At 39.6% G+C, this 16,905-nt stretch overlaps 1 protein-coding gene across 2 annotated transcripts in view; it reads left to right on the top strand.

Moving 5' to 3' along the window:
* The window catches only part of CSMD1 (CUB and Sushi multiple domains 1), a 1,878,204-nt gene that overhangs the window by 1,675,932 nt on the left and 185,367 nt on the right, over positions 1-16,905 (top strand). For both annotated transcript variants that reach the window (XM_084999785.1, XM_021075826.2), the window contains exons 35-37: positions 1,008-1,132; positions 1,480-1,576; positions 9,402-9,506. In XM_084999785.1, the coding sequence (XP_084855911.1) occupies positions 1,008-1,132; positions 1,480-1,576; positions 9,402-9,506 (327 nt within the window). The remainder of the gene's footprint in view (positions 1-1,007; positions 1,133-1,479; positions 1,577-9,401; positions 9,507-16,905) is intronic.

Raw genomic sequence — 16,905 nt, 5'->3', positions numbered from 1 at the left:
AATAAATTGGTGCTGATGAAGATTTTAAAAGTAACAGGTTAATGCAGCCTGAATAACAATGACATTATTAGTTATAGTTTATTTGCTTCACTTTGTGTAAGAACCTCAGTGCAATCATGATTAGCACTTGAATTCATTTGTGCATTTTAAGCATCTCTTCTCCTCTCTGGATTTGCTCATAAATCCCATTAATAGCATTTGGAGTTGCATGTCTGCATCTAGAAGAGAAATCTCTACAGAGCTTCTTTAATTGTTGTAGATCAATTACTCTAAACAGAATTCACCTCAGAGAGGCCATCATTAGGTCCAGTGCCTAAAACTTAGCAACACAGCAGATAATAACCCATGGCAATGGTATTTTGAAAAAGAACAGGCTAAATTTGACCTTGGCTAAATTATCATAGTCTAGGAGTTCCTGCTGTGGTGCAGTGGATTGAGAATCCAACTGCAGTGGCTCTGGTCACTGCGGAGGTACAGGCTTGATCCCCAGCCCGGGGCAGTGGGTTAAAGGATTCAGTGTTTCTGCAGCTTCCACATGCATAGGTCACAGCTGCAGCTTGGATTCAATCCCTGGCCGAGGGAGTTCTTTTTTTTTTTTTTTTTTGTCTTTTAGGGCCACACTCACAGCATATGGAAGTTCCCAAGCTAGTGGTCCAATCAGAACTGTATCTGCTGGCCTACACCCCAGCCACATCAGTGCCAGATTTAAGCTGCATCTGTGACCTATGCCAAAGCTTACGGCAATACCAGATCCTTTAACCCACTGGAAGAGGCCAGGATCAAACTCACATCCACATGGATACTAATCAGGTTCATCACCACTGAGTTACAATGGGAAATCCCCAGGGAAGTTCTATATGCCATAAAAAAAATTAAAAAAATAAAAAATAAAGTACCATAGTCCATGTAGAATTTCTCATAATAGCTGATCACACAGTAAAAGAACACTAAGTACAAAATTAATGTTCTAAACTGGCACTTTAATTAAATATGGGTTTGTCTTTTAGTCCCCTGCAGTGGGAATTTCACTCAGCGAAGAGGTACGATTTTATCCCCTGGCTACCCTGAACCGTATGGTAACAACTTAAACTGTATATGGAAGATCATAGTGACAGAGGGATCAGGAATTCAGGTAAGTGCTAAAAGCCCAGCATCTGCTAATAATCAGAGCTTGTGTCCGTGGGTTTTTTCTTTCTTTTTTTCCTTTCTGTATTGCTTATTCTAAATACATAAACCATAACCTCTTTCTCTTTTCTTACCATTTCTACAAACTGTTTCTAATCATGTTTCTATAACTTAGAGTAAAATTGATCAAAAGTATCATTTGTAGAGATTTTTGGACATCATTTCCATGATTTATTTTCTTTGGTTTCACTTCTCTCTTACATGTATGTTTTTAATTTCATGAAAACTGCATTGGATTCATCTATTTTTATTTTTTAAAAAAGCAAATATTAACTTAATATTATTGTTTGGTAGATTCAAGTCATCAGTTTTGCCACGGAGCAGAACTGGGACTCGCTTGAGATTTATGATGGTGGTGACATGACTGCACCCAGACTGGGAAGTTTTTCAGGTAAGATGACATCTATGCCCTTGTATTCGTGAATCAGAACCATCAACACTAACCAACTGCAAGAAAACATTCAACGCTGATGTTTCCCTACAAGACTCTTCTACATGCATAGTAATTTCTGTAGAGGTGGAAGTCTTAGAACTAGAACACCATAAAACAGATGTGAAAGAGAAAGCTGTGCCCTCTGTGAGCAGGAGAGTGATGTGAAGGCTGGTTGGATCCATGAGCTGAGAAGAACGAATGGGTTCTTCCCTGTTGAAATTAATTGTGTGAGGGCTAGAATGAATTTTCTATTGGCTGCTTTTCCTTTTCTCATGTTGCACACGCTTGTTGGGGGTGTTTGGCACAGTTAGGGACTGAGCGAGGAGGCGGTGGTGTAGGGGTAGGGATGGAAGGTTGGGTAGATATGTGAGAACTGAGAACATAAGTAATTGTATGGAGGACGCTGTGGACCAGGTTTCTCAGTGACCGAGAAGGGAGTTGGAGATATGGAAATAAAGAAGGCTTGTGTGGAGCTGGTAGTGATGGATTTGAATTAGAGGTATTGGCGTGAACTCATGGTCTTAATATGTATGGCTGTAGACGGTAGAGAAAAATGTAAGTGTGTATGTGGATGTGGAATACCCAGCCTAGAAGGAGTACAACATCACATTTTGATATTCTTGCCCAAAATGTACCACCACCTAAATCCAGTCATGAAAAACATCAGACATTCTCTTTAGAGGTTATGTTGCTGAAGAAAAAGCCAAAGCGGGGGGTTCCCTTCATGGCTCAGTGGAAATGAATCTGACTAGGAACCATAAAGTTATGGGTTCTATCCCTGTCCCTGCTCAGTGGGTTAAGGATCCGGCCATTGCCATGAACTGTGGTGTAGGTTGCAGATGAAGCTTGGGTCTGGCGTTGCTGAGGCTGTGGCATGGGCCAGCAGCTACAGGTCCAATTGGACCCCTCACCTGGGAACTTCCATATGCTGCAGGTGCAGCCCTAAAAAGACAAAAAAAAAGAAAAAGCTAAAGCAAACTCTGGAGTTGCTAGAGTTTTTCAAAATGCCGTCATCTTCTTGGGGGACTAGTTTTGAAGTTTGGCTGCAGTGAAGACTTAACAGTAGTGAAAATGTTACCAAGCGCAAGTCCCTGTGCCCCTTGAAATATGAGTCCAAACAAACCAGAACATCAGAGATTGGAAGAGAGCAAGGTTTATTGGAGGACCAAGCAAGGAGATGGGTGGCTTATGCTCAAACCCCCCAAACTCCCGGATGGTTTTCTGGGGCAAGTTTTTATGGACAAAACTTGGGGTGAGGGCCTCAGGGTGTGTGGCTGTCTTCTGATTGGCTGGTGGTGAGGTAACAGGGAGGGGCTCCAGGGTGCTTTGCTCCTCCTGAGGCTGCCATCCTCCCCCTGGGGAGGAGTGGGGCATGCTTATTCTACAGGAGAGCTCAAAGATACTGTTCTGTACACTCCTTGAAGGGGAACCAGGAGCCTGCCTCCAGAATGCACTATTATTTCTGGACTACTCCTCCCTTGTTCTTGCATCTCTTTCCCTTCTCTGATTAGCAACAGTTTGAACCTGCCCTTTGAGACAAAGTGAAAGTCACTGAAGGCTGAATGAGGAGCCCCTTTCCTACAAACCAGAAATGAGGGGGAGGGATGTGAACCAGGGAAGGCCCCACAAGGTCCTGCTCCATTTCAAAACATCTGATATAGTACTGCACAGCAGCCCTGCATCGTATCTTGTTTTGGTTTTGTTTTGTTTTCCAATTGCTCACTACCAATCTTTTGTAATGCTATTTTCTAAACACGTCTGAGTGTAGTCTCAGCTTAAATTTGTATGATACTCAAATCAGGAGACCTTCCTATGTAAACAACAACAAAAAAATCCTTTGTCGACTGTGTTTGATTAACTTAGCGTTGCTGTGGCTGTGGCATAGGCTGGCAGCTGTAGCTCTGATTCGACCCCTAGCCTGGAAACTTCAATATGCCACAGGTGCAGCCCTAAAAAGCAAAAAAACAAAATAAAATAAAAAATTGGAAAAAAGTTTTATTATGGTATAATTCGTAAGAATAAATTTTTTTAAGTCCTATTTTTCTAAAATAAAAATTGAAATGAAAATTGAAAAATATTCTACACAGAAAAGTAGCCTGTATCTTTCAAAAGTATCAAATTCATGAAAGGAAAAGAAAAACTAAGAAATTCTTCCAGACGAAAAAATTAAGGGGACATAATCACAGAAGGAATTCTTTTGCTGGAAAAGCCATTATTGGCAGATTGTCAAAATTCCAACGAGTGCTGTGGAATATATGGTACTGTTGCATCTATGTTAATTTTGTTGTTTTCAACTGTTCCGTCTTAAGAAATGCGCACTAATTTTTTACAAGAAATGAGTCATCATGTCTGCAACTTGCTCACAAATGGTTTCGAGTAAAATAATTTTACACATATCTGTATTGCAGATAGGGATTGTTCTACACATACATGTATATTGTGGATAAATATACATATTATATAACAAATGGCAAGATAGTGACTATATTTGAAACTTTAAAAATATTAAAAATATTTTTAAAGGAATCTTTTTTTTTTTTTTTTTTTTTTTACTTTATGTGGAAGAAATGACACATCGGCCATCAAATTTGAACGTGTTTTAAGTGGTGCTACGCGGCACCCTCCTCTGTCTATGGCCATACCACCCTGAACGCACCCAATCTGGTCTGAATGTGTTTTAAAATGTAATAAATGGGAGTTCCTTGGTGGCCTAGCAGTTAAAGTCTTGGCATTGTCACTGCTGTGGCTTGGGTTCCATTCCTGGCCCAGGAACTTCAGCGTGCTGTAGATGCAGCCAAAAAATAAATAAACAAAACAAATTAAAATACAATAAATGTTTTTGTTCCTATAATACTTTCAAAATATTTATAAAGGAAAATCTGAGACCATTTTAAAAGTTGGTTGTTAAGTAAAAACAAACAAGATGAGTAGTTGTAGAGACACATATTTCCAAAAAAAACGATTGACTGGATTCTTGAATCAATTCAGGTTTTTACTTTCCATTTACATCTGGACAGCCATGTGTATGTAGGAATTCTATTGTAAGTCATTTAAAATCATTTTGGGAAGTTGACAGGTTATAAATTATAAATGGATAAAAAACAGAGCAAAATTCATACCGATTTGTAGCTGACAGTCAGGATTAAGGGCAGATATCAGTGTGCTGAGGGTTCAGTCTCTGGGGACAGTGATACCATTTCTCAGCTTTCTATGTGGTTCCATCTAGGTCACAATGAAATAATGCGATCAAAAATATTCCGCTTGTGGCAATGCTTAAAAAAATTCTCAGTTGCTTTTCATAGGGTAGGAATAAACTTCTTCGAGTCAGTTCTGAGCAGAGCCCTGAGTGGACGCCCACTGAGGGGCCAACAGGCAGGGCTTTCTGCAGCTGCAGCAGGTGCTGGCCAACCAGCATCCTCCCTCACCCCCTGCCCACCTTCCATGACACCTGGGCCACCGAGAGCCAGCAGCAGTTGTAGGAAAATGATGATATTTCATCGCAGAAGTACAGTCAGGGCTGTCGTTCACAAATGTATTTGCTGATAACATTTAGTCGGGGGTGAGATAATCCACAAAGCACTTTCACTCATAGGGATGTATTATCTTTATTTTATAGAATTGGAACAAAGTAAAAGGTTTTCAGTGACAGAGCTGATCTGTGTCAGAGTCAGGAGTGGAAGAAGTTTTTCAGATTCCACTGTAACACAGTCAGGGAAGATATAGACAAACAAAAACGTCATAAGTGTGTGTTGAATATCGGCATCTGGAAATAACTTCCCTGGAGGCTGGAGACTATTAAATCCACTGATTACCCAAAGTTACAGGTAAAACCAGGCAAAAAGTGGTACAGATGCCATAATGAAAAGTTACCTGGTTAGATTAGTTTGACCATAATAACATTGTTCTTTCTGCAAACATCATCCCAATATACAAAAATATTACACACCTCAGAGGACAGCAGATGTCACACAAATTGAAAAAAATGGGTTATAACTGGAGTTCTGGGTGGATGTCTCCTTCTTGTCTTGCTGTTAGGATGGGTCTTGAGTTGGAGCAAGGAGTGGGTACCGTTGGTGTCCCCTGTGCCTCCTGTTCCCTTCCTTCCTCAATACCAGTCCATCCCTGGGCCCTGGGTGCACCCTGCTTGCTGCTGCACAGGCAGCACTGGCCTCTGGCACAGCCTGGCCAGGGGAAAGGACATTCTTCAGACAGAACACCTTTTGAAGCAGGCAAGGTCGCCCTACTTTGCAGCATCCCCTATCTGCACCCCATTAGCTATGAATTAGTTTCAAACAATTTCTCTTTACATGTACCTTCTGACCAGCAGGAATAGACCTGTTTTTCCCCTACCACAATTGTGCCACAAAAAACGTTTATGTCTGTACATATGTATGTATCTATCTTTCTATCTTCATCCATCAAACCAAGGTCAAATAAAAAAAGGGTTCAATCTGCAAATGTTTTCTAAATGTTTATCCTTTAGCAAACATTTATAGTCCCTTACAGTGAACTGGGAGTAGTAGTTCCCTGGTAGTTCAGGTCTGAGAAGCACCATTTCCCAGAGAAAACCCCACCTTAGTAGTTGGGGAAGGGGGTTGAGGCACAGGCCCCATATCTAAAGTGAGGAATCCAATTTACACACCCGTGGGCACATGCATGTGTGTGCACAGGAACACATACACACCCATAGAATCTTTAGGAAGTAAACCTGGTGTTTTCTTCTCTGTCCTCTGTTTCTCTCTATTTTTCTCCCAAAATAGCCCGGTAACACTTTGTGTACTAATTGGCCAAAGACGCCCACATTACTAGTTACTGCACAGCTTCAAACTGAGAATGAACCTCCATAAACCCAAGGAGTCTTGGAAAGACTCTATTGCCAATCCAAAGTTATCGATAAGTCCTTAATGTATTTTTAGAATAGAGTCAGCAAAAACTCATTGGCATTTGAGGCAGGATCTTTTACTGGGATGATATTTTCATTGCACTCCACTGATCTTTTTCCCAACCTTGTTACTGGAGAGAGCCAGGTCTTTGCAAGTGGCTTGGCTGGATGGAGAAAGCTCCCTCCATGCTCTGCTCCTGCAAGCACTTCAGCTTTCGAAAGCAGAGGGGTGGGCGATGAATGCTTGATGTTGAAGTGGTTGAAGAGACTGACAGTAGGGATAGTTAGCCAGTCCCTGGGCCTTGGCTCCTTCTAGGAACTCAAGTTATCCTTGAGCTCCTGCAGGATCACGTGGAGGTAGCAGGTCCTCAGAAAGCAGGTGGAAGCCCTGGGCACTTAGAAAGGCAGAGAGCATCTGTCAAAGGCTGTGGAACCACTGGGATCTAAGGGACCACGTGAGCTTGGGGACCAGAAGTCTGGGGCTATTTTCCATGCAGGACAGAGGAGGGATCCCCAGTCATGATGGAAATTACATTTCCCCAGCTTTATAGGGGGAGATGATTTGGAATTTAGTAAAATACATGTCTTACCCCCATGTCTAGAAATAAAACTTACAAGCATTACACACTTATAAAAAGATGATTTTGTGTGCAGAATAAGAACTGTGTAGGGAGAAGGCAAAAGGGACATGAAGATCAGTGGGTGGCTATTCCTGACAAGAGCTGGAGGTGATGAGGACTGTGGAGATTCAGAGCAGCAGACTGAGGCAAGTTTAACAGTTCCATGTTATACACCGCAAAATTAGTCTGCCCATATCTGAAGTACTTAAAGAAGCTCAAGTTTTTGAGGTCTGTCCAATCAGGGAAGTCTCTGCTTTGCAACACGTCAGAAAATAATTGGTATGTTTGGAGAGGTGGTTAACAGCCTCATCAGGCTTGAAACACATGCTTATTGAATGAATAAGTAAGCGGCTTAATTTGGGAAATGAGTGGAGACTTTCGAATGAGTAGGAATAAAAAAGTCAAAGTGGATTGGAGGAGGTGAGAGCATCAGTGGCTACAATTATGGGAACCCCTTGAACAGGAAAAGAGAGTTGTGAAACAGAGTAGTGAAAAGCCACTAGAAATGCAGGCAGTGGGCAGATCACTTTAAGTCAATGAAAGAGGCTGAAATTTCTTCCCAGGATCATCAGGAATCTCTGATAATTTTAACATGACATAATCATATGTCTGTTTTAAAAGGAGTTCTCTGACTCTTGAGTGGAGCATGAACTGGATTGAGGCAGCAGTAGATTCAGGAAACAAGTCAGGAGGCTGGTGCTAGTTACTCATCCTAGCTAGTAGTACCTGTGGCTTGTGCTGGGACGATGGTTGTAAAGATGCAGAGACAGAGTTTGTGAAACCAAGAGGATGGAGGAGGCTGGCTTGTAGGGTGGTGTGGAGTCACAGAGAGGGAGGAAGCCTCTAATGGGAGGAGAGGAGTGGTTGCTAACAGTGTGGATGGATGTGGGGACACAGAGGTGAACCTGGTTCTGAGGTATAGAGAATTCCTTCACTTGTGCCCTGGTCATCTTCCAAGCGCCTTCCTTCCTCAGAGTCACTGATTTACTTCCAGCCTTTGGGGGACCTTAGAGTCACTTATGTAGAGAGTGCAGAGTGACAAAGACTCTTACCTTCACAATCTTGTTTATTTGCCATGGATAATTAACTTATTTCCATGCTTTCTTATTTAAAATTGTATTTCTTTCTTTCTTTATTAGCATCCCCTTCACTGCAGCTTGTTCTAGTAATTTGCCTGCACCACAATGAGCTTTACCTGATGGACATTCCCTTCACCTCTGGGAAGTGTGTTCTTGCTCAGAGAATGATATGAGTCCCATAGAGCATCATGCATGCTCCCTCTAGGGAAAAGGGGTTAAGTTTGCTGATCATACGTCCACATTATAATACATCCCGACACTGTCTGATAAACTTTTGGCTGATGTCTTTTTCCTGAGCACCCTGCAGGACCATGGCTTCTTTGTCACCCTCAACCTGGGCATGTCTAAACTTCCTGATTTGTCTGTTGCAAGCAACCTCTCTGACTAATATAATGCATCAGATCCAGTCTGACTGCTTCCCCAACCTCCACATGACTTGCATGTTGAGACTTCTTTCTTGGTTCAGAAGTCAGGGGGAAAAAAAAAGCAAATCATTACATTGATAAAAGAAAGCATTGTGAAGAACCAAATGCAGGATAAAACATAAGAATTGGTGTTATCACTGATATGATGGAGAAATGTCACATCTACCTGAGGAGGACAGGGAAAATGAGGAACTTCTTACAGTGCTTGGAAAGAGAGAGACTCAAAGTGTAATGATTGAAGCCAGTACTCAGGTTAATTACTCGAAGAACAGACAAGTTACAGGATCTATAAACATAAATAAATATCCTCAGTGATTTTTTGAAGTACAGTTGATTTATAATACTATGTTAGTTTCAGGTGTCCAGCAAAGTGATTCTGTTGTATGTATTTTGTTCAGATTATTTTCCATTATAGGTTGGAATTATTCAGTGGAGTTATAGGTTCCATTATTCATTGTACAAGATATTGAATATAGTTCCCTGTGCTACACAGTATATCCTTGCTGACTATATATAGCAGTGTGTTTCTATTAAACTCATACCCTCAATTTATCCCTCCCTCCCTTTCCCCTTGGTAACTGTAAGTTTATTTTCTGTGTCTACAAGTCTGTTTGTTTTGCAGATAAGTTCATCTGTATCATATTTTAGATCCCACATATAAGTGATGTCACATGTATTTGTCTTTGACTTCACTTAGTCCGATAGCTTATGGATTTGGTAATTACAAGAGTGAATGCATCAGTAATATTCAAGTTCCTTCTGCATCACTTCCTGCAGGTACCACGGTGCCAGCGCTGCTCAATAGCACCTCCAATCAGCTCTACCTGCATTTCCAGTCGGATATCAGCGTGGCAGCTGCTGGTTTCCATCTGGAATACAAAAGTAAGGTCACCTGTTTCTGCATCCGGTTTTCATTGTTCTATTGAGTAATTGTCTTAAAGGGAAAATAAATCCCTGCCCTTGTTACACCAGAAAATATTATTCTAAAACCATGTTTAAAAGTTATGAAATTGGGTGTTACAAAATCCACCTCTATGAACTATATATTATGAAAGACAGATTAATAGGGAAAGGAAGTAGTTAGTATCTGGAATCATTAAATTAAAACAACAGCTGTACATTCAGGTTGTTTGTGTTAAAAAAGTACAAAAAGTAGCCCCTTGTAATTTTACTAGTTTTCTTGTGAGTGATAGCAAGTACTCATATAAATATCCAAAAATGTAGAAAGTCATAATTTCCAAATAGATTATAGTCATAAGCCCTTTCTATTTCTAGTCTCAAGGCTGTTAGACTAGCAAAGAGCAACCACTTCAGTGCCTGCATTTTGTGTATTATTCATTTTAATTGGAAGAAGGTAGTGCAAAGGAGACACTAACCTTTTAAAAATGGATGTGAGACTGAGTTAATAGTCTGATAAATGGGATGACAAAGGTCAAATGCACAAATCTTCTTTGGCGTTTGATTATGCAGGTAAACCTTGTAAAAGTAAAATAAGAATTTCCAGTGAGAGTGAGGTTTATTTTAGGACATGTTTTCAGGCCCTAAAAATGCTTAATGTTGATATTCATCTTCTTTAATAAGCAGTTGCAAATAAGCAAATACATGGATGAGCTTTAATACGTGATCCTTTGAATTGAGATAAACAGTTTGCTGGTATGTAAATGCATATGCATGTTTTTGACAGGCCAGATTTCCAGCTGATGATAAATATTCTGAACCAGACACAAACCACAGGGCTGTTTCGCATTCTGGTTAAATTTTCGTACTTATTACAGACATTTGTATGCAAGTTTATTCCAATTTATTTGAATAGGACTACTTTAGTGACAGCGTAAAATGATACTGTGGATGTTATTTATGTAGGATATGTCTGGAAAAATCTGCTACTTTGATACATTTGGTGAACATCTGCAGATAGGAATCTATAAACCTTATTTATGATAGTGTTAATAAATTCGCAAATATTTTTAGCAGGGTTAGAATTGATGAATGTCCTTATCTCTTCCTCTCAAAGTTATCTTGTGGCTTCTGGCTTTTCAATCACTCTTTATAGAAAGAGGTGCTAGTAAAATAATCTGCAGTTACTGTGTACGATTATCCTTGTGCTCACCCAGACCTCAGTTGCAACAATGCAGTAATTACCTACATTTCACTTTATTCCCAGCCAATAAAATTCATTCAAAAAGAGAGCTGAACATATTTCTTACTGAAATGAATCTTGTTCAAGAATCTAAGGTTTAGTTTCATGACTTAATGTATTTACTTTTTATTTGGCTGCACAGAATGCTGTTTTCCTTTTTTTTTTTTTTTTTTTTTTTTTTGGTTTTAGGGCCTCACTGGCATATGGCATATGGAGGTTCCCAGGCTAGGGGTCGAATTGGAGCTACAGCTGTGGGCATACACCACAGCCACAGCAATGCATGATCCCAGCCGTGTCTGCAACCTACACCACAGCTCATGTCAATGCCAGATCCTTAACCTACTGAGAAAGGCCAGGGATCGAACCCACCACTTCATGGTTACTAGTCAGATTCATTTCTGCTGCACCACAACGGGAAGTTCCTGAGTTATTTTCAGGTTCTGAGGTTCACATTGACCCTTTCCTTCCATGTATTTAGAGATGGTCATTTCTCTGGTCCAATTCTTTGTCAGTTTAAAATTTGGATCACAGAAAGATTAAGTTTGTAGACAATCTTTAAAGTGAACACCAAACAGCATAAGGATTGTTGAAGTCAGTTGTCAAAAGATTGCCTAATATTTTTAAACTATTATATTTTTGCATCTACCTTCAAATTGTTTTGTCAATCTGCATGCTGTTAAATTCAGTATTTTCACTAAGTTGTGTATCCATGAAATAATAAAAACAAAAATAGGCACAGACTCTATCCCTGGTTCTACTCTAGAGATATTTCAGCTGTTTACTTATTTATCCTCAAAACAACACCATTTTGAGGAATGCTCAGTTTTTATTTTTATTTTTTTATTATTTTTTTTTGTCTTTTTGCCATTTCTTTTTTTTTAATATTTTTTTTAATTTTATTTTTTTTATTTTCCCACTGTACAGCAAGGGGGTCAGGTTATCCTTACATGTATACATTACAATTACATTTTTTCCCATTTCTTGGGCCGCTCCTGCGGCATATGGAGGTTCCCAGGCTAGGGGTCTAATCGGAGCTGTAGCTGCCAGCCTACGCCAGAGCCACAGCAACACGGGATCCGAGCCGCGTCTGCAACCTACACCACAGCTCCCAGCAACGCCGGATCCTTAACCCCCTGAGCAAGGGCAGGGATCGAACCCACAACCTCATGGTTCCTAGTCGGATTCGTTAACCACTGCGCCACGACGGGAACTCCAGGAATGCTCAGTTTTTAGAAAAGAAGAAACAGAGCCTAGCACGTGCTCAGCCCAGCCTGCCTGGGTCGAGTCGTGCTGCTAACAACTTACAGAATGAACACAAGTCCACACGTGTGTTTCATCACAAATGCTATTTACTAACACCTGTCCCGTCAGAAAGCCAGCACACAGACTGCCTTTCTTTACAGATGATGACCCCCAAGTGTCACAAGTAGCTGAATGATGGGTAGACAAGAAAGGGGCTGGAGATCCAGTCTGTCTGGCCCTAAAACCTAAGCTGTTCTGGCAGGGCCACACCTGCTTCCACCTGAGGCATTTGCTTTTTCACGTGGAAGTGAAGGCCATGCTTTGTTAGTGAGAATGGTTTATCATTCCAAATGAACACTGATAGGGATTTCTTAAACGGAAGACTACACACTTTTATGTAGGGGTGGATGAAATATTAATAATATCAAAAGTGATTCCCAGGAGGTCCAGTTTGGTATGTGTGATTGTCTGTGATCTTATACAGCCCAGCAACAGCTCAAAAGATCAGCAACTTTGAATGCTTACTGTGTGTTTGTCACCATTTATCCCTCTTTCACATCACTGGACTTGAGTGAAGCTTCGACAGGAGTTAGGAGAAGGAACACAAGCCCCACTCTGTTCTGAACCCCTTTCTGAAGAAAAAGAACCAAATGAAAACTAGATTTCTCAGAACTGTAGAGTGCAGATAATGGGGACAATGATAATACTGGTTTGTCTTAGAAAATGCAAAATCTGACCTCAGTATGTATACAGTAGAACCTGCTGCCCAGGAACAATATGGCAGAAATTTCTGAGCTTAACGTACAGTCGGTCCTCAGTATCCATGGGTATTGGCTCCAGGACCCCCTCCAGGGAATGCCAGAACCTAAAGACTCTCAAGTCCCTGAAATTAAATGGAGTAATTTTTGCATAGAATCTGTGTACATTCTTTTACACACTTTAAATCATCTTTGGATGACGGATAATAACTAATACAATGCAAACGCTACATAAAGAGTTGTAAATTCAATAGAAATACCATGTAAGTAGTTGCCAGCCTTCATCAAATTCATATTTTGCTTTTTGGAACTTTCTAGAATTTTTTTTTTTTTTTAATTTTCAAACTGTGCTTTTGCAGATTCAGAATCTAGGGATACAGAGGGCCAACTATATATGTAAATATTTATAAACAAGGGTTGATTTCAGGGTTATTTATTGATTTTGGCGGAATTTGGTGGGAGGAAGGTAAATGAGATTAAACCCTGATGACATATTTCTATGGATATTATTTCTGTCTCGTTTATTTTTTCCCACTTTTCTTGACAGTTTTTGGTTTGAATTTTTTTATTGTTCCATTTTGTCTCCTCTAGGCTTATTAGAGAAAACTCTTTAAAATGTTAATTTGTCTCCCTAGACAAATTTAAAATATGTATCTTTAATATGAAACAACCTACCTCCAAATAATATTTCACTTTGTATGCAGTGAAACTTATAAGCATATTACTTCTGATTTCTTCTTTCCATCCTTTATGTTATTGCCTTATATTTTATTTTTATGTTTTAACACCTGGGAAACATTTTATTATTTTTCTCTAGATAGTGATATTTCAGAGTGAATAAAAATGAGAAAAAGAAATATTTTATATTTACCTTGTTTTTAGCATCTGTGGAGTTCTTTATTTCTTCAGGTGAATCCAAGTTTTAGACAGAACTTGGATTTTTTTTTTTTTTAAGACAGAATATATGTCCGAGGGACCTCCTTTGAGTCTTTTTCTAGTTCAGATTTGCTGACAATGAATTCTCTCAGCTTTTGATTTTCTGCAAAGGTCATCATTTTACCTTCATTTTTGAAAGCTCCTTTGGCCGGCTTTAGAAATCTGGGTTGAAATTTCTTTGTTTCAGTTTCTTCTCATTTCTTGGTTTATGTTTATGATGTATTTCTTATGGCTATTAATTTTATCCCTGTTATCTGAATTCCTTAAGAATTTTTCTTTATCTTTTATTTTCATCAGATAGACTATGTAAGGCTAGATGGATTTATATGTTTGTGTGTGTGTATGTGTGTGTGCGCTTGATATTCATGCTGTTTGGGGTACTCTTGTCTTCATGGATCTAAAGTCTGATGCCTTTTATTATTTAAGACAAATTCTTGGCCATTATCATTATGGATATTTCTTTTCCTGTTTCTTTTGGGACTCCAGTTACATGTCTATCAGACCTGTTGATACTGTTTCACACTTTTTGTTCCTCAGTTATGTTTTATTCATGCTTTTCTCTTTCAGCTTATATAATTGCTCTCTTTTTCCCTTTTCTTTCTTTCTCTCTTTCTTTTCTTTCTTTCTTTATTTCTGATGGCCACACCTGTGGCATATGGAAGTTCCCACACTAGTGTCAAATCAGAGCTACAGCTGCTAGCCTATGCTACAGCCATGGCAATGGCAGATCCAAGCCACATCTGTGACCTCTGAAATGGCTTGCAACAACGGTGGATCCTAAACCCACTGAACAAGACCAGGGATCGAACCCATGTCCTCACAGACACTGTCAGCTTCTTAACCCCCAAGCCAAACAGGAACTCCTATAGTTGCTATTAACCTTTGATTCAGAGTCTTCAGATGTGTCAAATCTGCTGATGAGCCCATTAAAATCATTTTTCATCTCTGATATTGTGTTTTTCCCCTTGAATTTTCACTTGACTCTTATAATTATTGTCTCTGTGCAATAATTACTTCACTCTTTATGCATTTATCTTTTCCACTACATCATTTAACATATTTTTATATTTCATTTCCCCATCCAGTATTTCTACTTTATGAGTATACAGAGTCTAGTTATTTGCTTCATCTCTAGGAAAAGGGTTGTTTTTTCTTGAATATTTTATTCAAGGTGGACACCATGAGTAGATCATTTGTGCCTGGAATGGGCACCATTTTTGTTAAATTGTTGATTCAGGAGTTGCACTGCGTTGAGTTCTCTTGTTGCTACGGTTACTCCCATTGCATCCCAAGCTTCATTCCTCAGTGGTGAACTTCCACTGCTGAGTGCCTGGTTGGGGGCTTCTTCTAAGTGTCAATATTCCACCCTCACCTGTCACTCCTCCCTAAAAACCTTTTCAGAAGAGGTGGTCTCCCTCTAAACTCGTGTATCTCTCCCAATGGTAGATGTTGCTTGTTACTCCATGTTCTGCTTACACTGGGGTCAAGGTTGTCCTGTGATTCTCTTCTAGCCAAACTCAGACTCCAAGATTCTGCATATGGTGAATTGGGGTGTTCTCAGCAAGGCTGTTAGCTTCCACTCATGGTTGGTCTTTGAGGAGTGTCTCCTGACTGTCCCTACTGCTAGGAGGCTACATTCTTGGTGTTGATATAGGATTTTAAGCTCATACTGGCTTTCCTGATACAGACATTCTTTCTTTCTTTTTCTTTCTTTCCTTTTTTTTTTTTTTTTTTTTTTTTTTGTCATTTATCTTTTGTCTTTTTAGGGCAGCACCCACGACATATATAGATTCCCAGGCTAGGGGTCTAATAAGAGTTGTAGCCACTGGCTTTCACCACAGCCACAGCAACCTGAGATCTGAGCCAATTCTGTGACCTACACACTGCTCCTAGCAACACCGGCTCCCTGAACCACTGAGCAAGGCCAGGGATTGAACCTGCATCCTCATGGATACTAGTTGGGTTTGATAACCACTTAGCCACAACGGGAACTCCCTAGACTTTCTTTCTTCATATTCCTTTCTCCAAGCTGTAATGCCTCTTTTCCTGTGCACTGGAGGGAACCAGGTTTTTCCACCCTTCCCTCAGTGGGTTAACACTTCTGTTTCCTGAAAGGGAAAGGTTCAGGGAAGTGCATGGGATTTCATGCTCCTCTCCATAGAAACATTGGCATTTGGTGGTGGTGAGGGAGAAGCCCAGACCAGGCTCCTACCATGCCCCCGGTGTTTCTCTTAATCACTCAGTGGAAGCTTGGGGAAGGAGGGTAGACTTCTCTCTGTCTAGGTCTCTGAGCTACTGGAGACCCATGCTGGGCACTGGCTCTTTGCTAAAATGTTTACTGCTTTGTCCTTTTCTGTGTGTGTGAGTTGGTCCTTTTTCTCCTGTGTTTTGTCGCAGGGACAGTTTGTATTTCCCACCTTTCCTTGAAGGTACTAATTCTTTGGAATTAATGTCACCTGAGTATCTGAAACCTCAGTTCCCTGATGAGTCCAAGAAAGGTTATGATTTTATAGTTCAGATTTTTCTTTTTTTTTTTTATTTTATTTTCCCACTGTACAGCAAGGGGGTCAGGTTATCCTTACATGTATACATTGCAATTACAATTTTCCCCCACCCTTTCTTCTGTTGCAACATGAGTATCTAGACATAGTTCTCAATGCTATTCAGCGGGATCTCCTTGTAAATCTATTCTAGGTTGTGTCTGATAAGCCCAAGCTCCCGTATTGTTAAAATGGTAGCGATGTTTATTTTACAGATTTCTATATCCCAAGTGGAAATGGAAATCATTTTATGGTTTTAAAGTTGCTCTAATTCGAGAATAGATGAATACTAAAATTATTTATTTAGATAAACCATGGAGAAGCTTTTCTTGAATGTCCATTTTTAAACAAAATGATCTATCCATTTATCTATAACTATCATCTCCTTATCTAATAATACACATAACTTTAAAGTAGTGATATAGGTTTCATCATTACTGTGAAAAGAAATCAGGGATATTTGCAGATACATTATATAGAATTAAATTTAATATATATTTACAATACGAATACATTATTATCAGAATAAACCCCTCTAATTAAAAATTAATCTCCAATTAGAGATTGCTTGAAATAGAAATTATTTATCCTGATTTATGTATATATGTGTATATATATATATATATATCAACACATTTAATAATCATACTTTGCATTACTAAAAC

Source organism: Sus scrofa, chromosome 15, assembly GCF_054392235.1.
Source record: "Sus scrofa isolate SSC_HxYL_T2T_F1_AM1 chromosome 15, Sscrofa_HxYL_maternal_Yorkshire_Landrace_v2.0, whole genome shotgun sequence".
NCBI lineage: Eukaryota > Metazoa > Chordata > Mammalia > Artiodactyla > Suidae > Sus > Sus scrofa.
Note: the sequence above shows the minus strand (reverse complement) of the source record. Positions and strands in the feature narration are given on the sequence as shown.